This window comes from Leucoraja erinacea, chromosome 11 (assembly GCF_028641065.1).
Source record: "Leucoraja erinacea ecotype New England chromosome 11, Leri_hhj_1, whole genome shotgun sequence".
Classification (NCBI taxonomy): domain Eukaryota; kingdom Metazoa; phylum Chordata; class Chondrichthyes; order Rajiformes; family Rajidae; genus Leucoraja; species Leucoraja erinaceus.
The window spans coordinates 14,703,068-14,728,710 of record NC_073387.1 but is presented as its reverse complement, the minus strand read 5'-3'; the positions used below and the strand labels follow the sequence as shown (position 1 = coordinate 14,728,710).

Here is a 25,643-nt window from a genome sequence, read left to right as displayed (position 1 = left end):
GCTGAATAAAATGAATATTCCCTTCCAGTTGGGTTAGCAATTCTCCATACATCTGTTATATTAGTGTTTTTTATATATGTGTTTAAAAGTCCGCTAGTCTTGGATCTTATATTACATCTCCTTTGTTTTATAGATTTATCTAAATATGGATTTAAAACACAATTAAAACCCTCCCCCCTATTATTACATTTTGATAGTTAAACTCTGATTTTATATCCAAAATTTTATTAAAGAATTGAGGGTTATCAAAATTAGGAGCATAAATATTTATCATAGTAAGTTGGGTGGAGTAAATTTCTCCTGAAACTATAACATACCTTCCCTCTTTATCTGATATAGTATTCTTTAATTTGAATGGTATCAGATTCAGATTCAGATTAAATTTTAATTGTCATTGTCAGTGTACAGTACAGAGACAACAAAATGCTTTTCGGATGATAATAGCCGTTCCTCTAGATTTAGAAGTAAATGAAGAGTAGAATGTTTGACCTATCCAATTTGCCTTCAATCTTATCTGTGTTTGGTGTTTCATATGTGTTTCCTGTAGAAAAACTATGTCAGTGTTGAGTGATTTTAATTGGGCAAATATTTTGCCCCTTTAAATTGGTTCATTAGCACCCGTTATGTCCCAACTACAGAATGTAATTAGTCCATTCTTTTCATGTCTGTCGTCTTGCATTTTGAATCAATTTGATATCTTTAAGTCGTATGGTGCAAGCAAATACCTCAGAACTTTGGGCATTAGGTGGTCATCCCGAACATTTGCGTTTATTTGGCATCTCCTTTCTAAAGCGCACCTTAAAAAAAGATAAGAGAGTGTGGTGTGATAAAAATAAAAAAGTAACAACTGTAGTTAATCTACATTCAGCTCCGCCCCCATGACCAAGTGTCCTAAAAGGCCGACTGGCTGTTTAATATTTGTGAAATTTATCCAACCAGAGCAAGAAAGGAGAAAGAGAAAGACATTTAGTTCTAAATATCTTAGTTCTATATATATATATATATGCCTTTCCAAATAATCTAAGCAATAAGTATATACTAAGATTTACCATATATAAATTATATGCCCATGTATATGCTCAGCGTTATTACATTTAAAACCCAGTCTTATATCTTAGACAAAAGCAGGTTCTGAGGAGTTAAACATAGTATCACGTATATGACTCTCATCCCACTCGATCACCCACGGTTATGTTAGTATTATTATTAACATTTTAATTAATTACTATATATTTGTATACATCATTATTTTTACATCATTATAATCTTTAAACTTAATTAAAGTTTATTAATTAAGGTTAATTAAAGTTAGTTAGCATCGTGAACTGAGCTTCCTGTGGGTTAGTCATTGTTAGAATTACATTAGATGTAAATTAGTATTGTTGAGTTAGTTAAGTTAATAGATTAATTACTAATAAATATGATAATGTAAGGCTTTCTTAAATCAAAAGATTTTTATATTTTCCAGTCCGTTAATATTTATTCGATGTTCCCAGACCGATTTTGTATCTGTAATCTTCAGCTTCGTTTTGTTTATCTTTGAGTCCTGCGTTCAAGGTGAAAGCTGTACTGTGTGCTCGAAAACACATTCCAGGGAGATAACATGTCTGGCCAGTATCTGTAAAGGGATTCCGCCATCTTAATTAATGCAATTTATTTTGTTAAAAAGTGTAATCTTCGCCGGTGTTCCATTCTAGATTTAACTTTGCTCCTTTATGATGTCTTTTGCATACTTAAATGCCTGTCTGGGTCCGTAAACGCACGTTCAGCAGAGTTATAGGTGATCCTCATTTTTGCAGGATACATTATTCCATATCGTACACTGGGGAGACCTTTCAGAATATGTCTTGTCTTTGAGAACAATTCCCCTTTTTTTGACAATTTCAGGGGGGTAATCACAATAAAATCTGAGATCTGTCAGATCCGATCCATAGGGAATCTTTTTCATTATGTCTTCCAATGCAGAGATGTCAAGAAATTTCACTATTATCTGTCTTGGGGGGGGGGAGGTGGATAACGTCTATTCTCGGGTTTTCCGGCAGTTTCAACACTCGTTTGAGTAGGAGGGTAACGAATTCCCATGTTTAAACTCCGGTCTCTCGTCCCTCCTTCACTCCAACAATTCTCAAATTCTGCCTTCTCGATCTCGCTTCCAAATCCAGACATTTACCAGTCATTTTTGCCAGCTGCCCCCCTACAGATTCCTGTGTTTCTCTCAGATTCTGTATCTCCTCAGCCATTTCATGCATTGGGATCTCCATTTCTTCCATCATCGCATCATACTTATTAGTAGTCACAAGCATAGCATCACTTATTATTACAGTCTTTTTCCACCCGGCTGATTTCTGCAGTTAACTTTTTGTCAACATCTTTCACTTGCCTCTTTAAAGAAGTAAGTTGCTCCTTTAATTCTCCACAGGCTACATCAATTTTTCTGGAGAGTACTGTTCCCGTCCGTAATCAGTTTGGAGATATCCTTAGTATTCCTTTTGCTTCATCTCTCTCTCCCTCTCCTTTGAAGCCATTTCAGGTGCGACTTCTTCTTCCGAGCTTTCTGTTGTTGATAGTAGCTCTTGCAGAGTTTTGCCGGTTTCTTTCAAATGGAGACTGGTAGCTGGTTTTGTAGGTCTCTGTGGAGGCTTCTTTCTGCTCATTTAAAACTCCCGTTAAACTCCATTATTTCGCGGTGATTTCTGATGACGTCATTTACGCGACGCCAAGCAGCTCCGGTGAGTTTTTTGAAATAGTGCCTGTCTTCTAAAACGGCTTTTTCGCAATTTTAACGGGAGCAGAGCTCAATGCTGCGCCCTTACAGTTCCATGGCGCCACCGGAAGTCTGGGAAGTGAAACTTCTAACTTCAATCAGCTTTGATCCTCAGAAACAGAATATTTAACCCTTTAATCCTAGAGAATCCCCAGTTCTGCATATTCTCAGTCTCATTGCGGCTTCCCCCTGTGTTGTAGCCATGCTTTCCGGAGCGACGGCCGTGTACAGTCAGTTCATTAGCCAGCTGACTGAGGACAACGAGCCCTGCTGCCCAGTGTGCCAGCGTGATTTTCCCTCTGAGGCTGATTTGAAGGACATTATCGACGACCTGCAGTCCAAACTTCGCCTTATTCCTGACAAATTGAAGTCGACCGAACTGGATCTGAAGAAGAAAGAAAGTCGGCGAGATGACATGATGGGACTTAAACCAATCAGGTACAAAATGGGGCTTCCTACTCTTTCTCTCATTGCCTGGAGATTAATTTTCCATTAGGTTTGATTTCAATTTCTTGTTTCAATTACCTTCTTTAAAACATTTTAACCTCCCCTTTCCCCACCCCTCCAGCACCGTACCCTTCCCCCTGTCTTACTCCTTCTTCCCACCCCAACCCATCTCCCTTCCCCACCATTCCATCTCCCTCTCAAATCCCCACTTGTCCTGTCTCTCTGCCTACTGCCACCCCCCGCCCCTTCTCCCGCTCTCTTTCCCCTCACCCCATGGTCCCGTATCCCTCCTCCACCCCGTCCCGTCTTCCTTCCCTTTCTCCCTGTTCTGTTCTCCTTTCTCCCGTCCTGACTCTCTCCATCTAACCCCCCCCCCCCACTGCCCCTCCTCCCTCCCCCCACAACAGTGTCTCTTCTCCCCCCCCCCCCCCCCCACGTCTCTCCACGCCTCCTCACAGCTGGCACTGCCACTACTATCTCCTGTGCCATTTATAACCATATAACAATTACAGCACGGAAACAGGCCATCTCGACCCTCCTAGTCCGTGCCGAACACGTATTCTCCCCTAGTCCCATATACCTGCGCTCAGACCATAACCCTCCATTCCTTTCCCGTCCATATAACTATCCAATTTATTTTTAAATGATAAAAACAAACCTGCCTCCACCACCTTCACTGGAAGCTCATTCCACACAGCCACCACTCTCTTAGTAAAGAAGTTCCCCCTCATGTTACCCCTAAACTTCTGTCCCTTAATTCTCAAGTCATGTCCTCTTGTTTGAATCTTCCCTACTCTCAATGGGAAAAGCTTGTCCACGTCAACTCTGTCTATCCCTCTCATCATTTTAAAGATCTCTATCAAGTCCCCCCTTAACCTTCTGCGCTCCAAAGAATAAAGCCCTAACTTGTTCAACCTTTCTCAGTAACTTAGTTGCTGAAACCCAGGCAACATTCTAGTAAATCTCCTCTGTACTCTCTCTATTTTGTTGACATCCTTCCTATAATTAGGCGACCAAAATTGTACACCATACTCCAGAATTGGCCTCACCAATGCCTTGTACAATTTTAACATTACTTTTTTTTTTTTTGTGTTTATTTTATTAGAAGTTAATACAGCACAAAACAGTACAGTGGAACCTAATTTTAGGTGCCAACTATGTAATACCGTAATCCATTCTATGTACAACCTCTAGTTTTATGTTATAAGAAGGAAGTAAGCAGGACAAGAAAAAGAAAACAATAGAAAGGGGAAAAAGTGGAAAAATAGATGGTAGAGAGTAGAAAAACGTGAAGTGTGTATATAAAAAAAAAATTAAAAAAGGAAGAGAGAAAGTGGAAGGTAGAAATAGAAGAGAAGGCCCCTTAAAAGAGAATTTTTCAAATCTGTATTCGGAGATGTAGATCTATCCGCGTCATGAACTGAAATCAGCAATCCTTACGGTACCGCTGCATCCAAAAATCATGATTCCAAAAAGTCGATGAAAGGAGACCAACTCCTTAAGAATTGGTCATATTTATCTATTAGACGGAGTCTCATTTCTTCAAGGCGTGCTATGTCCATCATATTCCTAATCCACATTTTAACAGTTGGTGTGGTTGTATTTTTCCAAAATTTAAGTATCAATTTCTTTCCAATTATTAACCCATAATTAAAAAAAACATTTTGATCTTTATTTAAATTGGTATCTTCTCCTATTATTCCAAATATAATCCACTCCGTTTTGGGTTCTATTCTTGACTTGAAAAGCTTTGTAAATATATCAAATATATCACTCCAAAATTTATTCAACTTTGTACATCCTACAAATGAATGTGTTATATTAGCGTTTTGAAACAAACATTTATCGCATCTGGGAGAGACGTTTGGATAAAATTTATTCAACCTCGTTTTTGAATAATATAGTCTATGTAATAATTTGAATTGAATTAAATTATGTCTTGCATTAATAGAACAGTTATGTGTATTCATCAAATACTTTTCCCATCTATCCTTCGAGATCTTTATCATTAACTCATGTTCCCAATCTTCCCTTAATGCTTCTGTTGAGGGTGATTCTCTATTTAATATATTATTATAAAAGTATGATATTAATTTTTGTGAATCAGCCTTAATATTCATTGCTTCTTCTAAAGGATCTAAAAATATAGTTTGAAATCTATGTGTATATTTCTTCATAAGGTCACATACCTGTATATATTTAAAATATTGATTATCCTTCAATTTAAATTTTAATTTTAATTGTTGAAATGATAACAGTTTGCCCACTTCATACATATCCCCTACTTTCCTAATCCCCAGTCTATCCCATTGTTGATATGTGTTGTCGATGAGAGAAGGTTTGAATGCGGGGTTGTTCAATAGTGGGGTTAGTACTGATAAATTATTTAAAGGATAATAATTTCAAGGATACTTTTATTTGTTTCCAAATTCTTATTATATTGTGAATAATTGGGTTCTTCTTATATATTATACTATTCAATTTTATCGGTGAGAGCAGGATCGTTCCTATATCGTGCGGATAGCACTCCTCTTTCTCCATTCTTATCCACTCCAACTGCTGAGTGGAACTATCCAGCCAGTACATTATGTTCTTAATATGCACTGCCCAGTAGTAATATATAAAGTTAGGTAATGATAAACCCCCAACTTCTTTAGATTTGCACAAATGCTTTCGTTGAATTCTATGTGTTCTGTAGTCCCATATAAAATTAGTGATAGTGGAATCTAATTTTTTGAAAAAATATTTTGGAATATATATTGGGATCGCTTGAAACAAATATATTAATTGTGGTATGAAAGTCATTTTTATAGCGTTAATTCTACCTATCAATGAGAGCGGAAGCGTTTTCCAAAATTTAATCGTATCTTTCAGTTTATTTAATAGTGGTATAAAATTGGCACTATTGAGATTCCACTTTCAGGAAACTGTGCACAGTTATTCCCAGATCCCACTGTTCACCTGCATTCTTCAATTTCTTACCATTTACCATGTACGTCCTATTTTGATTTGTCCTGCCAAGATGTAGCACCTCACACTTATCAGCATTAAACTCCATCTGCCATCTTTCAGCCCACTCTTCCAACTGGCCAAAATCTCTCTGTAGACATTGAAAATCTACTTCATTATCCACAACCCCACCTATCTTAGTATCATCTGCATACTTACTAATCCAATTTACCACATCATCATCCAGATCATTGATGTACATGACAAACAACAGTGGACCCAACACAGATCCCTGTGGCAGCACCACTAGTCACTGGCTTCCAACCTGACAAACAACCATCCACCATTACTCTCTGGCATCTCCCATTCAGCCACTGTTGAATCCATCTTGCTACTCCACCATTAATACCCAACCATTGAACCTTCTTAACCAACCTTCCGTGAGGAACCTTGTCAAAGGCCTTACTGAAGTCCATATATACAACATCCACTGCTTTACCCTCATCAATTTCCCAAGGAACCTCTTCAAAACATTCAAGAAGATTAGTCAAACATGACCTTCCAGGCACAAATCCATGTTGATTGTTCCTAATCAGACCCTGTTTATCCAGATGCTTATATATATTATCTCTAAGTATCCTTTCCATTAATTTGCCCACCACTGACGTCAAACTAACAGGTCTATAATTGCTATGTTTACTCTTAGACCCCTTTTTAAACAATGGAACAACATGTGCAGTATGCCAATCCTCCGGTACTATTCCCGTTTCTAATGACATTTGAAATAATTCTGTCATAGCCCCTGCTATTTCTACACTAACTTCCCTCAATGTCCTAGGGAATATCCTGTCCGGACCTGGAGACTTATCCACTTTCATATTTCTCAAAAGTGTCAGTACTTCCTCTTCTTTGAATCTCATAGTTTCCATAGCTACTCTACTTGTTTCCCTTACCTCACATAATTCATTATCCTTCTCCTTGGTGAATACCGGAGAAAATAAATTGTTCAATATCTTCCCCATCTCTTTTGGCTCTGCAGATAGCTGTCCACTCTGACTCTCTAATGGACCAATTTTATCCCTCGTTATCCTTTTGCTATTAATATATCTGTAGAAACCCTTTGGATTTACTTTCACCTTACTTGCCAAAGCAACCTCATATCTTCTTTTAGCTTTTCTAATTTCTTTCTTAAGATTCTTTTTACATTCTTTATACTCAAGCACCTCATTTACTCCATGTTGCCTATAATTATTGTAGATCTCTCTCTTTTTCCGAACCGTGTCCAATTTCCCTTGAATACCATGGCTCTTTCCAATTTTTACTATTTCCTTTCAACCGAACAGGGACATAAAGATTCTGTACTCTTAAAATTTCATCTTTAAATGTCCTCCATTTCTCTTCCACATATTTCCCATAAAACAAAATGTCCCAATTTACTCCTTTTAAATCCTTTCGCATCTCCTCAAAGTTAGCCTTTCTCCAATCAAAAATCTCAACCGTAGGTCCAGTTCTGACCCTCTCCATAATTAAAGTCTGTTATTGCCTTCTCCGTGTCCAGCATTCCCATTCATTTCACCTTTTTTCCCAGCAAACCTAAAGCACCTGAAACTGCTTTCTAATTTTACTTCTGAGTTAAATGACTTAAGGGGCTGTCCCACTGCGGCGACCTAATCTGCGAGTTTAGACGACTTTGCCCTCGACTCAAACTCACAGCATGGTCGACACATGGTCCTATGAGGTCATTGGAACTCTCCTTCGTGCTCGAGGAAAGTTCCCGAATACTCGCGGACTCAGCTAGGTCACGGAACATTTTTCAGCATGTTGAAAATTTTTCTGCGAGTAAAATTTGGTCGGCATGGTTCTTTTTAACTCGTAGTGCAGTGGAGTGGGGTCGCTATTTAGCTACAGGCAGTTGTAGGCAATCTCCTTTGCTGACCGGGCATTTTGATTGGTTCATTGGAGTTTTCATGACCAAGGAAAACTGACCGGTAGGTAAAATGCCCACTAAACTATATTGTACTTCTTAAAAGTGTCTCCACTCCTTCTCCCCTTCTCCCTCCCTTTCTCCCCTCTCTCCCTTCTCTCCCCTCTCTCCCCTCTCTCCCCTCTCACCTTCCCCCTCCTTCTCTGCCCCCCTCTCTCTCTAAAGAACTTACCGTTACTGTGCAGCCGTCCTTCTCATCGCGAGTGTGATGAGAAATTTCAGACAGCACTCCCTCGCTTTCCCTGGCCCCCACCTTTGCAGTGTTTGTGTGCGTGTGTGTGTGTGTGTGTGCGGTCAGTCGATTCAGCTCACGGTTTCAATGCGGACGGTCAGTCCAGCTCGAGGTTTTCCAGGCGAGTGCCCTCGAGCTTGAAGGTCATAGACACTCTTCTTAACTCATGGATTAGGTCACCGCAGTGGGACAGCCCTTTAAATTTAAAGATCCTGTTCCTTCACAGTCGTAGAGCATAGAAACTGGCCCTTCAGCCCGCCTTGTTCATGCTGTCTGAGTTGGTATCATGGGCGAGTCCCATTTGTCTATATCTATCCTTCTAAACCCATCTTATCCTTATATCTGTCCAAATGTGCTTTGTCTTAATTGTATCTACTTCCTTCATCCACCAGAATTGACCAATAAAAACATTTGGACATATAGTGTATAGCAAAGTATATGTTGGGACATGAACAACCTTTCATACTGAACCGCCTGAGGACAGGATTGTTATTAACCTGATCAGGAAGGTAGACTTGGTCTTAAAGATTCCAGAGCTCAAGGTCAGAGGTGCTTTTTTTGCATCAGCTGCCTTTTGTGATTTTAACCATGTTATTTTGACATCTCTGCACATCAAGGGAGTTTCTCAATGTGCACATTCTTTCCTCATAATTACATTTGTTAAGTCGCAATTTAGTCCCATTCGAGAAAGAAGGTACATCATTCTAACGAAATATGTCCTAAATACAAGCGATTTTTTTCAGAAGTAAAATTTGCATCAGTGAGTTCTGTCCTATGGCAATCAAGTCTGTTAAACTTAAATGGAAGCTTTAGACTTCAGAGATACAGCGTGGAAAAAGGCCATTCGGCCCGGCGAGCTTGTGTGACCAGCGACCACCCAATACACCAACACTATCCTACATACCAGGAACAATTTTACTGAAGTCAATTAACCTACAAACCTGAACGTCTTTGGTGTGTGGGAGGAAACCGGTGCACCCAGAAAAAACCCATCCGGTCACAGGGAGAAGGTACAAACTCCGTACAGACAGCACCCGTAGTCAGGATCGACCCTGGATCCCTAGTGAATGTAAGGCAACAACTCTACTGCTGCTCCACTGTGCCACCCAGATGAAATCTCAACCTCCCACAAAATACATCATACCTTTATTTAAGGTTAAACAACTGTTCCTGCGCAGTTAGCCTGTCTACATTTTATGCTGGTGAGTTTCTTTTTCATTCTTATGAACCTTTTAATTTAATCTGTAGAGAAACTGTGGTTGAACTTAAAGAAAAGGATTTGCCTGAATTGCGAAATAAACTGCAGAGCATCAATCGTGATATTCAACGCCTGAAAAGCGATATGGATGATGTGGAGACGCAGCTCGCTTCCTTCATGTCACAGGAACGCTCGGCAAAGTCATGTCTACCGGACATATCACACATGGAGCGATACCAGGTAACAACGGGCAGGCTGTGTTAAAAGAAAAGTGGAATGTAGACATGAGGAACTGCCGATGTTGGAATCTTGCTTAGTTTAGTTTAAAGGTACAGCATGGAAACGGGCCCTTTGGCCACGGAATCCGCACCAACCAGCGATTCCTACACACAAACACTATCCTACACACACTAGGGACAATTTACAATTTTACCAAAGCCAATTAACCTACAAACCTGTACGTCTTTGGATAGTGGGAGGAAACAGGAGCACCCGGAGAAAATCCACGGTCATGGAAAGAACGTACAAACTCCATAGAGACAGAGTCCGTAGTCAAGATTGAACCCAGGTCTCTGGCGCTGTACGGCAGCAACTTTTTCGCTGCACCACCATGCCACCCCTGTTGCGTAGAACACAAAGAGCTGGAGTGACTGCAGAAGAAACAGCATCTCTGTAGGGCTTGGTCAGGTGGCGAATGGTTCACCTCCTTTACCCATGTCCTCCATAGATGCTGCTTGACCTGCTGAGTTACTCCAGCACTTTGTGTTCTATTTCAAAATGATGAACATGCTGGAAGTGAGCAGCAGATCAGGCAGCATATGCGGAGATGGAAGCAAAATATGTTTCAAGTCAGGTTCATCTCCTCAGTCCCTTTCTGACACGCCACCTCTAGTTGTTGCACTTATTTCTAAGTGTAGTCCACAAGCTGATTTGATTTGTTTCTGGGCTATCATAATGAAAACATTTATCTCTTGGTGACAAGCACTAACTGAAAAAGCATTGTTTTCCAAGTACATTTGCAATAATTTGCACAATCATCTCATATTCCAGTGCTCTTTCTTCTAGTCCAATTCTCAAACCGATGTTGCCCATCAAGTATTTTCCCCCGAAGATAGACACAAAATGCTGGAGTAACTCAGCAGGACAGGCAGCATCTCTGGAGAGAAGGAAGGGGTAACTTTTTGGGTCCCGACCCTTCTCCTAACTGATCAGTTTGCAGTCTGAAGAAGGGTCGCGACCCAAAACGTCACCCATTCCTTCTCTCCAGAGATGCTGCCTGTCCGCTGAGTTACTCCAGCATTTTGTGTCTATCTTCGATCTAAATCAGCATCTGCAGTTCCTTCCCACACATTAACTATTTTCCACCCCTTGGGGTCAATCGCATGTTATTGCTTCCCTAATCCTCCTGTTCTGAAATTCATACCACACAAGAATTTTTGTGATCTCACCATATCCCATGCCTGTGCCATTCTCCAGGCTTATGTTGTTGAGGACCTCTACCTTCCTTCAACACTACATCCATTTTTATTCCAATGTTCTGTAAACTCATTGGGAGCTGTGAAGCCAACATCTATGGGGCTCGGCGCTTTCACTTAACTTTTTTCCCTGTTGCCAGCCGGGCAACCTTGGCAGCTTTTTAGGTTGCCAAATAACTGTTTAGGTGGTCATTTAAGATGTCTTGCATGACGCGTGCAATAATGTGCTCGGACGAAGTGCGTAGTTACCAGTCGGAATTACGATCAATGAAGTACTCACATATTATTTCTGCTTCAAATAAAGTCACAAACTAAACATATTCACCAATCAAGACAGGATATATACCACAATGACATGCAGCAAAATTACAATACAGTATCTCATCTCTTTTTACACGTTGCAATGAATGCAATTTCTATTATTTCTTTTCACTTCCAAACAGCCTCCTCCATGGCCAGAATGAGGCCCACCACAAATTGGAGGAGCAGCACCTCATATTTCGCTTGGGTAGTTTACACCCCAGCGGTATGAACATTGGCTTCTCCAATTTCAGGTAGTCCTTGCTTTCTCCCTCCTTCCCCTCCCATTCCCAGCTCTCCCACAGCCTACTGTCTCCATCTCTTCCTTTCTTTTTCGTGACCCCCCCCCCTCCGGACATCAGTGTGAAGAAGGGTCTCGATCCGAAACGTCGCCCATTCCTTCGCTCTATAGATGCTGCCTCACCCGCTGATTTTCTCCAGCTTTGTCTACCAACGGGATCCCACCATTGGCCACATCTTCCTATCTCCTCCCCTGTCGGCTTTCCGCAGAGACCGCTCCCTCCGTAACTCCCTGGTAAATTTGTCCCTTCCCACCCAAACCAACCCCTCTCCTGGCACTTTCCTTTACAACTGCAGGAAATGCTACACTTGTCGCTTTACCTCCCCCCTTGACTCCATTCAAGGACCCAAGCAGTCATTCCAGGTGCGGCAGAGGTTCACCTGCACCTCCTCCAACCTCATCTAATGCATCCGCTGCTATACATCGGTGAGACCAAGCGTAGGCTTGGCGATCGCTTCACCCAACCTGATCTCCCGGTGGCTCAGCACTTCAACTCCCCCTCCCATTCCGAATCCGACCTTTCTGTCCTGGGCTACCTCCATGGCCAGAGTGAGGCCCACCGTAAATTGGGGAAGCAGCACCTCATATTTCGCTTGGGCAGTTGACACCCCAGCAGTATGAACATTGACTTCTCCAATTTCAGGTAGTCCCTGCTTTCTCCTCCGCTTCCCAGTGCTCCCTCAGCCCACTGTCTCTGCCTCTTCCTTTCTTCTTCCCGCCCCACCCTCACATCAGTCTGAAGAAGGGTCTTGACCCGATAGGTCACCTATTTCCTTCGCTCTATAGATGCTGCCTCACTCGCTGAGTTTCTCCAACATTTTTGTCTACCCGTTCACACAAGTTCTGTTTTCCCACTTTCCTCACCCACTCTCTACACTTTAGGTGCAATTTTACAGAGACAAGTTAAACTACAAAGTTAAAGTGTATTTGGGATGTGGGAGGAAACCCACACGCTTGCAGGGAGAATGTGCAAATTCAACACGGACAGTGCCCGAGGACAGGATCGAACACATATCTCTGGCATGTGAGGCAGCAAGTCCACCAGCTGTGCCACTATATTTTATTTTCCAACACACAAAAAATTATATATTGATAACTATCCATTTTCAGTCTTAAATCTCTTAAGTCATGCTATGTCCCCCTATACATCTACTGTATGTTTTAATTCAGCTCAAGACTATGGGGCAGTACATTGGCCATAAAGTTGCTGCCTAAAATTGCCAGAGACCCGGAATTGATCCTGAATATGGGTGCTGTCTGTATGGAGTTTGCTCCTTTTCCCTTTGATCGTATGGGTTTTGTCCGGGTGCTCTTGTTTCCTTCCACAAAGGTGTGCAGGGACCTTTTTCAGGCACTTTATATATATATACATATATATATATTTATATTGTTATATATATTCGTATATAAATATACACTGTTTTGTTTTCTTGTTTATAACATTGTTTACAGAGTACTATGTTTACATAGGTTACACAGAAAAGCTGGAGAAACTCAGCGGGTGCAGCAGCATCTATGGAGCGAAGGAAATAGGCAACGTTTCGGGCCGAAACCCTTCTTCAGACTGATCGGGGGTGGGGACAAGAAAGGGAAAAGGAGGAGTAGCCAGAAGGCTGGAGGGTGGGAGGAGACAGCAGGGGAGCTGAGGAAGGGGAGGAGACAGCAAGGACTAACAGAATTGGGAGAATTCGATGTTCATGCCCCGGGGGTGTAGACTCCCCAAACGGAATATGAGGTGCTGTTCCTCCAATTTCCGGTGCTGCTCGCTGTGGCCATGGAGGAGACCCAGGACAGAGAGGTCGGAGGCGGAGTGGGAGGGGGAGTTGAAGTGCTGAGCCACCGGGAGGTCAGCTTGGTTATTGCGGACCGAGCGGAGGTGTTCGGCGAAACGATCGCCCAACCTCCGCTTGGTCTCACCGATATAGATCTGCTGGCATCTAGAGCAGCGGACGCAATAGATGAGGTTGGAAGAGATGCAGGTAAACCTCTGTCGCACCTGGAACGACTGCTTGGGTCCTTGAACGGAGTCGAGGGGGGAGGTAAAGGGACAAGTGTTGCATCTCCTGCGGCCGCAAGGGAAAGTGCCCGGGGAGGGGGTGGACCGAGAGGGAAGGGAAGAATTGACAAGGGAAATATTCCTCATATTCCGTTTGGGGAGTCTACACCCCCCGGGGCATGAACATCGAATTCTCCCAATTCTGTTAGTCCTTGCTGTCTCCTCCCCTTCCTCAGCTCCCCTGCTGTCTCCTCTCACCCTCCAGCCTTCTGGCTACTCCTCCTTTTCCCTTTCTTGTCCCCACCCCCGATCAGTCTGAAGAAGGGTTTCGGCCCGAAACGTTGCCTATTTCCTTCGCTCCATAGATGCTGCTGCACCCGCTGAGTTTCTCCAGCTTTTCTGTGTAACCTTCGATTCTCCAGCATCTGCAGTTCCCTCTTAAACACTATGTTTACATATACTGTTATGCTGCTGCAAGTAAGGATTTCATTGTTCTAACTGGGACGTGAGAGAATAAAACACTCTTGACTTACGTCGCTAATGTGTGCGATAGAACTAGTGTACGGGTGATTGGTGGTTGGCGTGGACTCGCTGGGCCAAAGGGCCTGTTTCCACACTGTATCTTTAAATTAAACTAAAAACACTAAAACCAGAGGAAATCTAAAGAAGGGTCTCTACCCGAAACATCACCCAATTTCTTCTATCCAGTTATGCTGGCTGCTCCATGGAGTTCCCCTGCACAATTAAAGCATGGAATAGTCTTCACCCTACCATAGTTACCCAACCAGATGCAACTAAATTTAAGGTAGCTCTTATTTCCCAACAACCCTTTTTTGCATAAGTCCAAGTCAAGAGTCAAGAGAGTTTTATTGTCATGTGTCCCAGATAGGACAATGAAATTCTTGCTTGCTGCAGCACAACAGAATATGTAAACATAATACAGAACATGAGATAAAAGTTCAGTGTGTCTATATAGCATAGACAATATATATACACAATAAATAAACAGATAAAGAGCAATAGGCTGTTATTTTTCAGAGTTTGGAGTCTGGTGGTGGTGGGTCCACTCCTGTTTAAATTTCATTTGGAATATTTTTGAAGGACCGGGAAACCAAGAAGCAAGAGTTACTCCAGGGAGTTACTCCAGCTCCAGGGAGTGATTCTGCGTTGGTTTTCAGCGGCCTGGCGAGGCCAGATCTCCCACAATGCAAAGGGAGGGGGAAAGTGTCCGACGCCCACCAGTTGCAGGGCGGCACATGCGCACAACCACGGCCGATGATGTGCGCAGGTGCAGGAGGAATGATGTGCAGGCCGCGGTAGAGTGCATGTGTAAGGCAGCCGGCCATGCAGGCAAATGAACAGCGAGCGGAGACACGGATACGGATGGCGGGCGGAGACGGAGAATTACAGAGAGAGAGATAGAGAGGGGGCCCGCTGAGAGTTGAACGATAGGTGTCCCGGTTGCTTGCTGAGCCGGACAAAATGGCATGGCATTTAGGTTGCCCGGTGGCACTTTAGGTCGCCATTGGCACCCGGGCAACCGCTAATTTCGAGCCCTGACTGGATAGCACGCAACCAAAACTTTTCACTGAGCCTCGTTACACGCGACGATATACTAAACTAAACTATGACAAGTGCAGCACAGGGACAGGCCCATCAGCCCATGATGTCCGTGCCCAACATGATTTCCTATCCAGGTTTAGTTTAGTTCAGTTTATTGTCACGTGTACCGAGTACTTTTGTTCTGTCATAATAAGATATTAGAATTTGCATCCAAAATCTTTATGCCCCTCTCATTCATGTTAGGTCTAATGTCATTATTAGCGTCATACATACAGAAACCTCTGGCCCTCATGTGTATGCTAAGGTCATTTACTTGCACTTGGTCCTTGCCTTCTATGTCTTGGCAGTTCAAGTGCTTGTCCAGACTGAAACATTGTGAGAGCAATGGCCTCCACCCAATCAGGCAGTCTCTTCCAGATACCACTTTTCAGAAGGAGAGTAGTTTTGGCCGCAGAGTAAATTAATAAATTAACTTTCCTGAAAAATGGAGGTTTCCTTGAAAATGAAGGCTATCTGTAAAGCTTTAAAATGTCGAACTGTGAAAAGAAACATAATTCATCTTAGCACTTTCCTAATCGTACATATTCACCCCTCCCTACTTCTGAGAGAAGATCTTCTGAATAATTTGCTTTGCCTTGCGCTTACTAAGTATGGCCATGTGAGGGAGCCAAATCCTCATATAAGATTAACCTGGTGCGACCTTTTGTTTAATTATGGTATGCTAAAAAAAACTGTTCCAACTTAATCATTTGATGACTTCGGTTCTTACGATTATAACCCGTAGAATTTTTCAAAAAAGTTTATTTGAAGTTTGCACTGAGATTAATTTTCCTTATGTAATTTAAGGTGTAACATGAGTGTTTTGATGTAATCCTGCATTGAATTGTTAACATTATTAGCTGTTTAACCTTAAGGTGGAGTAAAGCAGGGGACATTAAAGCAGAGGATGCCTGATTGAAATTCACGCTGTTTTTGTTGTTAGTTCCATGTTAAGGAGCAACATTTGGAATACTAAGCAAAATGCAAAATGCTGGAGGAACTCAGTGGGTCAGGCAGCGTCTGTGGAGGGGATGGACAGAAGACATTTTGAGTCATGACCCTTCTTCAGAATCCAGAGACTGAAGAAGGGTCCCCACCCGATACATGTCTATCCATTCCCTCCAAAAACAATGCCTGACCTGCAGAGTTCCCCCAGCGTTTTGTGTTTTCAAGATTCCAACACCTGCAGTTCCTTGCGTCTCCATCTGGAAACTAAAATGGGTAACTGGCTTTTTATTTTTTATAAACTAGCGATTGTTTTCATTTTTGTAAACGTGGATGGGAATACCCTTTCTCAAAATGGCTTGGTTGATGTGTACCAAACAGCATATTATGATCGAGAACCTTGCATTTAATGAGAAAATAAGGAACTACAGGTGCTGGTTTCCAAAAATGACATCGTGCTGGTGTAATTCAGTGGGTCGGGCAGCATCTCTCTAGAGAACATGGATAAATGATGTATCCATGTTCTCCAAAAATGCTGCCTGATCTACTGAGTTACTCCACCACTATCTTTACTTTTCAATGGTATTTTTCAACAGTAAATTGTATGTATTTGAAAGGGAAAAGATGTATAGGCCGTGTGAGAGAAGCAGGAGAGAGAATAAATGAAAGATTTATTGAAAGCATTTAGACTTGAATTAGGGTCTCCTCCTGTAACATCCCATCACAAATGTTTCTGACTGACGAACATGCTTTCTGTTCCATTAGACAGACCTGCGAGATGTTGAACGCAAAATTGCCCAGCAGGTTGCCAAGCTCCAAGGGGTAAACATGAACCGAACAATGCAGCAGGTCAATCTGGAGAAGCAAGAAATGTCGCTCCAAGCAGATACGGGTAAGGAGGAGAAAAGAGAATTTTGGATGCACAAGTACTTTGGATCCCCTGCATCAATCATATATCAAGCTGCAAATGCTGGTTTACACCAAAGATGGGCACAAAATGCTGGAGTAGCTCAACGGCACAGGCAGCATCTCTGGATAGAAGGTTTCAGGTCGAGACCTTTCTCTCCAGGGATGCTGCCTGTCTCACTGTGTTACTCCCGCATATTGCGTCCTATCTTCGATTTAAACCAGCATCTGCTGTTCTTTCCGACACATCCTGACACACTGAATTACTCCAGCCCTTTGCATCTAGAGATAACAGTATGGTTTTGTTTTTATTAGTATTAGATATTGGAAGCCAATTAATAAACATTCTGGTTCTGGAAATTAATCTGCTTGCTGCCTCACAATGGAGAGTTAGTTACTCAATCAGTAACGTTGATCTTTGATATTAATGATCTGCCTAACTCACGTTTCAGATCTTGGAGCCCATCACTTAGTTTATACTTGATCTCAACCTCCCATCGTCACACATGCTATCTTACTCTGTCCGCATAACTCATTTCCTCCTCCCTGCTTCCCCGTGAAATACCTTTTGTAGATGCGAACCTGCAGACGAAATAGGTGAGAGGGGAAAGATTTGAAGGGGACCGAAGGAGCAAACTTTCCACACAGTGGGTGGTAGATATTTTAGTTTAGTTTAGAGATACAGTGCGAAAACAGGCCCTTTGGCCCACCGAGTCCGCACCGATCAGCGATCCCCGCACATTAACACTACCTTACACATACTAGGGATGATTTTACATATCCACCAATCCTGGCACAATTATAATATTTGAAAGGTATTTGGACAGATTCATGTATTGGAAAAAAAATAGAGGGATATGGACCAAATGCAGGCAGATGGAGCTAGTTGGTTCGGGTGAACGAGTTGGGTTGAAGTGCCTTGTTCTCATGCTGTGTAACTCAGGCTCTATAAAGGGGGCAAGGAGTCTATTGTATTTGCAGCTTCCAAAAGGGGATCTCAGAAAGGCTACGACCAAAATGAGAACATTATTGAACCTTAGGATGTTGAGAACAAATTCAGTTAAGTTCTAAAAGGAACATTCACCATCCATTGTGTAGGAAAGAACTGCAGATGCTGGTTTAGATCGTAGGTAGACACTAAATGCTGGAGTAACTCAGCAGGACAGGCAGCATCTCTGGAGAGAAGGGTTTCTGAAGAAGGGTCTCGACCTGAAATGTCACCCATTCCCTCTCTGCAGAGACGCTGCTTGTCCCGCTGGGTTACTCCCGCATTTTATTCTATTCACCATCCATTGGCGAATAGAACAGGCTGGATCTCTAAACTAAACTCTTTGCTCAGCTACTTCTCTTCCATCTTCAAAGTTGCTCCATTAATCTTTTCTCTCAGACCAAATCCTTTGCCCGCTTAACAATAGGTCCTTATGTGTGATGGGGCCCATTTCTGTTTGCCTTTGCTCTGGTTTTACAGCAAGAAGATGCCATGAAAATACACCAGAACTGCTCAATTGATAACATTAAAGCTGCTAAAAGATGGAACAGTCAAATAAGCAGATAGAAAGAACTGCAGAAGCTGGAAACCAAGACGCTGGGCGAAACAAAGAATGGGTGTTACTCAGGGGATCAGGCAGCATCTGTAGAAAATCGACAGGCAGTGTTTCGGGTCAAGACCTTTCTTCAGACTGATTGCAATGTCGGGGAGAAAGCTGGAAAAGAAAGGTGGGGGCGGGACAAAGCCTGGCAAGTGATAGGTGGATAGAGATGGGGGGTTTGATTGGCAGATGGGTGGAATAAGTGACAAAAGCTAGAAGATATCAGATGAGGAGAGAAGAGAAGGACTAAAATGTAAAGTCAGAGGGAGCGATATAGGTGGAAGGATACAGGGGGAGAGGAAAGAGGGGTTATAAAGGAAATGAGGGATTCGGGGATGGGAGATGAGTGTATGAAAGAGGGGAAAAGGAGCAGAGTGACATTAATTCCATCACTAAACTATGGCCAGAATACGGCTCGATGCGTTCCCAGAACGTTGAGAAACGATCACAGGCATGTACTTTTTCTATTGCAGTTTCCAATAAAATGGAACTGAAGAGGAAAATGATTCAAGATCAGCAGGAACAGATCCAGTTACTGAAGAGCATCGTCAATGAGATCCGAGCTGAGAAACTCCAAATCGCCAGCAATATGCAGCGACGCCAACAGTTGGAAGAGCAGATTGTGGAATATTCCACTGAGATTCAGTCCCTACAAAGAGATTTGCAAGTATGACGTTATCAGTCCTGTTATTCTCTCTGGCTTTGCTATAGGTACTCTTGCTATCTAACATGGGCGGCATGGCACCATGGCACAGCAGTAGAATTGCAGCTTTACAGCGCCAGAAACCCCAGTTCGATCCTGACTACGGGTGCTGCCTGTATGGAGTTTGTATGTTCTCCCCGTGATCTGCGTGGGTTTTATGCGGGAGCTTCGGTTTCCTCCCACACTCCAAAGATGTACAGGTTTGTAGGTTGATTGGCTTGGTAAAATTGTCCCTGATGCGTGTAGGATAATGTTAATCTCTACAGTCTGGGACTGTATTTCTTGGAGCATAAGAGGGTGAGAGGTGATCTTATAGAGGTGTATAAAATCATGAGGGGGATAGATAAGTAGATACTCAAGAGTCTTTGACACAGAGTATGGGAATTAAGAAAAGCAGTGATCCTCATTAAATTAACGAGTCCAAAATAAAACTAGTGGCATTACACAAGGGCCCAGTGGTGGAGTAAGTCAGCGGGTCAGGCAGTATCTCTGGAGAACATGTACAGGTGACGTTTTGGGTTGGGAGACTTCTTCAGACTCAGAAGGTGTAAATGCACTGTGTCTTATTTTGTAATCCAGCATTTGCAGTTCCTTGTGTATTGTTACTAGTTTTATTTGGACTCGTACGTTTAATGAGTTACTGCAGAACTGTGTTGTTTTTAATAGTGACATTACACTTCTGGTACAGAATTTTCAACTCCTACGTATGTATTAAATACAAACACCATTGATGCAAGTTTATTCTTTTTTACAGGAATTTAGGGAACAGTTATCGCCAATAGCTGCAACTCTGGGTAAACTACGACAAGAAAAACAGGAGTTGATGGAGAAAAAAAATAACATCTACAAGGAGATGCAGGATAAGGTCAGGAGCAATGTGATTTGCTTGACTTCCAATCAGTGAAGGCACTGTCCCACTTACATGTCCTTGACATGCAAATTACGCGACCTCGTTGAGGCGCACGGTCCCACTGAGAAGCGTGGAGGGGTATGGAGTTATGCGCGGTATCGCGCGGTGCTCTGGGATTTTGTACCGAACGAAATCTTCGCTCGCAACCGGCCTGTCGCCTAACTGACGGCCAAAGTGGGACAGGCCCAAGACCTTGGCGCGACGCAATGTCTCACCTTCAACAGCAGCAGAAGCAGGCAAACTATCATCGAGCTTGGCTTGGGGCTCACGGCCGTTGCGGATCCGGTCCGCCTCCACTCCTACTCACAGAGCGGGGCCAAGAAAATTGAAGATGGACACAAAATGCTGGAGTAACTCAGCAGGACCAGCAGCATCTCTGGAGAGAAGGAATGGATGACGGTTTGGGTCAAGACCCTTCTTTCAGACTGAAGAAGGGTCTCGACCCGAAACACCACCCATTGCTTCTCTCCAGAGATGCTGCCGGTCCCGCTGAGTTACTCCAGCATTTTGTGTCCATCTTCAAATGACGTTACGCGCTCCAGACGGCTGTGCGGACGCACCTTAGCGGGACCGTCGCGCCTCAACGCGACGACGAGGTCGCGTAATTAGTATGCCAAGGACACGTAAGTGGGACAGGGGCTTAAGGTTTGATTGTTTAGTCCCATGTTATTGTTTCACATGTGTTTGGATCTGCATGTGTCTCATTCTGTAGCAGATACAGTGCTGAAACACATCATTTGTTCCAACCAGTTCATGCTCCATTTAACCCTTGACCCTTTTGCTATGTCATACCCTGCAATCAGAGTTCTCGTTGGTTAAGTATGTATGAATTCATATTCATAATTGCCATTTAATTTGAGCAGATTGAACAAATCTTTCCAATTCTAAGTCTACCTGTCATTTACCAATTTTTCTGCAATTCGTGTCTCTGGAAACTTGATAATAAAATTGTATAACTTTATGATTTTTTGTTAATTCTAAGACTCCACCTTCAATTTGGTTGCAAGTTGGGTTCAGTTTTGATCTTTTATCTTTGAATTTACTAGTTTTGGAGAAACCCAGCTAGCTCATCAGCTAAAGCACAGTCCTGACCTCCCATCTACCTCACTGGAGATCTTTTATCGGACTTTAATAGTATATCTTTGCACTAAATGTTGTCCCCTTTTTTCCTTTATCCTTGTACTGTGGACAGCTTGATTGTATTCACGTACATTCTTCTCTGACTGGATAGCACGCAAACAAAGACTTTTCACTGTACCTCAGTACATGTGACAATAATAAACTAAGCTAAACTAAAAGATCATGGCAGCGCAGGTTTCAATTAAGGTTGAAAATGATGAGAGGGAAGAAAGGATGAAATGGAAAGTCAAACGAGTTTTAAAATGCAATTTACAGTATTGAGATTTTGAAAAAAAAAGTACATGGACTTTGACGCAAAGATAACAAAGAGCAAGTTGAGTGGCACACAGAGGGGGAAATAGCATGCAATCATTAATTAAATCAGTTATGAAAAAGAGTGGATAGGCAATAAAGAAGCCCCATTTGGAGTATTGCATGCAGTTCTGGCCACCCCATTATACAAGGGATATGGGGGCTTCTGAGAGAGTGCAAAAGAACTTTACAAAGATGCTGCCTGGATTAAAGGGTGTTAGCTACAAGGAAAGGTTACACAAACTTGGGTTGTTATCTCTAGAATACTAGAGACTCGATAGAAGGATGTAAAACTGACAGGCATTGATAGGGTAAATAGTGAAAACTTTTATCCCAGGGTGGAAATGTCTAAGACGAGAGAACAAAGCTTTAAAGTGAGAGGGGTAAAGTTTAAAGGCGATATGAGCAGCAAAATCAGCGCCTCTACTTCCTGAGAAGATTACTGAGAGTCGGTATGTCAAGGAGGACTCTCTCTAACTTCTACAAGTGCACATTAGAGAGCATGCTGACCGGTTGCATCGTGGCTTGGTTCGGCAACTTGAGCACCCAGGAGCAGAAAAGACTACAAAATGTAGTAAACACTGCCCAGTCCATCATCGGCTCTGACCTCCCTACCATCGAGGGGATCTATCGCAGTCGCTGCCTCAAAAAGGCTAGCAGCATCATCAAGGACTCACACCATCCTGGCCGCACTTTCATCTCCCCGCTGCCTTCAGGTAGAAGGTACAGGAGCCTGAAGATTGGAACGTCCAGGTTCAGGAATAGCAGCTTCCCCACAGCCATCAGGCTAATAAACTCAACTCAAACAAAACTCTGAGCATTAATAGCCCATTATCTGTTTATTTACACTTTATCTGTTTATTTATTCATGTGTGTATATATTTATATAATGGTATATGGACACACAGATCTGTCCTGTATTCATGCCTACTATATTCTGTTGTGCTGAAGCAAAGCAAGAATTTCATTGTCCTATCTGGGACACATGACAATAAACTCTCGAATCTTGGAAGTTTTTTTTACACAGTGGCTGGTGTGTGCCTGGAACATACTGCCAAGAGTGGAGGTGGAGACAGTTATAATCATGGCGTTCAAGAGGTTTTTGGATAGGCATATGGATATGCAGTGAATGGAGGGATATGGATCAAGTATAGGCAAATAAGATTAGTTTATGTGGCATTAAGTTCGGCAAAGACATTTTGGGCCAAAGGGCATGTTTCTGTGCTGTACTTTTCTATGTTCTATATTTCAATGGATGCCTGAAGAGTAAGAAGTTCGATTCAGAAAAGGGACATGACGTCCCTAACAGGTTATCAGCTCTGGACAGTATGTGTCCAGGAATGCATGAGTTCGAAGGAGGTCCACTTCGGAAAATAGAATGAAAGGTTTTATGTAAAGAAGAAGCAACATTTATCAAGATGTGTTCTTCATTTATTATTTATTATTTCCAGATAACTGAAGTCAAAGACAAAGCGAAAAATATTAATGCTTATGCAAGAGAAATTGAAAAATACATCGAGGAAAGAAAAGATGAACATAAAGAGGTAATCATACTTTTTATTGCCGGTTACAGAGTCATACAGTGTGGAAACAATCCCTTTGGCCCAACTTGCTCACACCGACCAACATGCCCTGTCTACACTAGTCCCACCTGCCTGTGTTTGGCCCATATCCTATCCATGCACTTGTCCAAATGTGTTTTATTTACTTATTTTTATTAATTAGAAGCAAGTGTACAAAAATATAACCAGCGGCATATGACATAATACAGTTATTGTAAAGCTTCAATTTTGACTTTTAGCTATAGTTAATAGAAATAAAGAGCGAAAACGCAAGCGAGAAAAAAAGTGTAATGTGCAAGGATAGAACCCCTAGACTACCAAAGTGGTGTAGCCAAAGAGTGAGTAAGTAAAAGAAATAGAGAAGGAATAGAGAAATAAAAAGACAAAACAGAAAGAAAAAAAAGGTGATGATATACCTGCCTCGCATCCCTCCCCACCCATCACCCAACCCGTAATTAGATTTAACTCCAAAATTGTGTTGTTCCATACTATCCTTGTAATAAATCAATGAATGGTGTCCATGTCTTCGAAAAACGCTCTGGTTTTTATGCTAAGGTTTATGCTAAGTCTAATATTTTCAAGATGTAGCGTCTCAGACATGTTTGTAGTCCACATTTTAAGAGGAGGGCCTGATGTGTGTTTCCAAAATTTGAGTATTAGTTTTTTCGCCGTGAGGTCATCGCAGTTTTTATTGCCGGTTACAGAGTCATACAGTGTGGAAACAATCCTTTTAGCCCAGCTTGCTCACACCGACCAACATGCCCTGTCTACACAAGTCCCATCTGCCTGTGTTTGGCCCATATTCTTTCAAACATATCCTATCCATTCACCTGTCCAAATGCTTTTTAAACGCGTGATTAGTACCTGCCTCAACTACCTCCCCTGGCAGCTCGTTCCATACACCCACTGTCCTTTGTGTAAAATAAAGTTACCCTTCAGGTTCCTATTAAATCCCCCCCCCCCCCCCCCCCCCTTACCTTTCAGAAGACTTTTGATGAAGGAACTTCAATTTAAAATTTGTGGTGAAATGGTTGTTGGGGTATTGAGGAATCTCTCTTCACCTGGAGATCTCTGGGAGACGGCAGCAGTACAAGAACTCTCAGCATGTTTAAAATTTGTCTGGATAAACACTGGAGGTGCCCAGCACAAAGAGGAGTAAAGCACGTATAGAACTAGGTAATAGGACAAGGCTAGTTGAATTAAGTCAACCGGCATGCATTCCGGATCCTGGATGGTGACTTCTGTGCATAATATTCTTCGATGCGACTTGTTGTAATGGCTGTGTGTTTCATTTACTTTCAAAGCGAAAAGAGTCTGAGCTTCAAGATACCACCACTCAACTAAATGAAGCTGAGAAACAGCGGGAGAAGATGCACAAAGAAATGGAGGGGATGCGAAAGGACATCGATACTCAAAAAGTAAGGGAAGAGTTTTAGCTCCATGAATTAATGCATATTGAAGTAGATTCCGTGATTTTGCTGACTGGGTCTCTTAACATGGTCGGAGGCCAAACCGCAGAAATGGGCAGGTTAATTTTGTTAAGTGTCATTGTGAATGTAGTGATCTGAGGTTCAACTTGGCAAAGAGTGTTTGATTCTAAAGATAAACTATGCACAGGGTTTTGAGGAGGGAAAGGTTGAAACAGAAGGTGCTTAGAAATAGGTGGAATCTTGATATTGAACAGGATAGAGTTTGATGCCCATTTTCAAATGAGGCCCGAAATGGTGAACTAATGTATCCAAGTTAACCAGGAAGAAGGTTCGAGTGATTAAGGAGATAAAAAATATTATCCAAAATTGTATAGAACCAATTACACAATGGCATACAAGATGTGTATTTACTCGAATATTACTTACTCACGAATTACATGGAACATCGAACCCTGTGGCACGGTGGCGCAGCGGTAGAGTTACTGCCTAACCGTGCCAGAGGCCCAGGTTCGATCCTGATCACGGGTGCTGTCTGTATAGAGTTTTTACATTCCCCCTGTGTCCACGTGCACTTTCTCCAGGTGCTGTAATTTCCTTCCAAATTCATGCAAGTGTGCAGGTTAAATGGCTTCTGCAAATTGTCCCTAGTGTGTAGGTTAGTGCTGATGTACAGGTGATCGCTAGTCGGCGCAGACTCTGTGGGCCAAAGTGCCTGTTTCCACGCTGGCATCTCTAAATTCACCAGAACAGTACATCACAGGAATAAATAGACCGTTTGGCTCACAATGTTTGTGCCAAACACAATGCCAAGTTGAACTGATCTCATCTGCCTGGATGTGATCCGTGGCCCAAGATTCCCTGCACTTTCATGTGCCTATGTAAACACCAACATCTTATCTGCTTCCACCACCACCCCTAG

The 25,643-nt window shown here is 42.4% G+C and overlaps 1 protein-coding gene across 1 annotated transcript in view; it reads left to right on the top strand.

Moving 5' to 3' along the window:
* The window catches only part of rad50 (RAD50 homolog, double strand break repair protein), a 147,461-nt gene that overhangs the window by 90,525 nt on the left and 31,293 nt on the right, over positions 1–25,643 (top strand). The window contains exons 14-20 of the mRNA XM_055642696.1: positions 2,965–3,202; positions 9,625–9,814; positions 16,959–17,085; positions 19,162–19,355; positions 20,146–20,256; positions 23,184–23,276; positions 24,599–24,712. Of these exons, the coding sequence (XP_055498671.1) occupies positions 2,965–3,202; positions 9,625–9,814; positions 16,959–17,085; positions 19,162–19,355; positions 20,146–20,256; positions 23,184–23,276; positions 24,599–24,712 (1,067 nt within the window). The remainder of the gene's footprint in view (positions 1–2,964; positions 3,203–9,624; positions 9,815–16,958; positions 17,086–19,161; positions 19,356–20,145; positions 20,257–23,183; positions 23,277–24,598; positions 24,713–25,643) is intronic.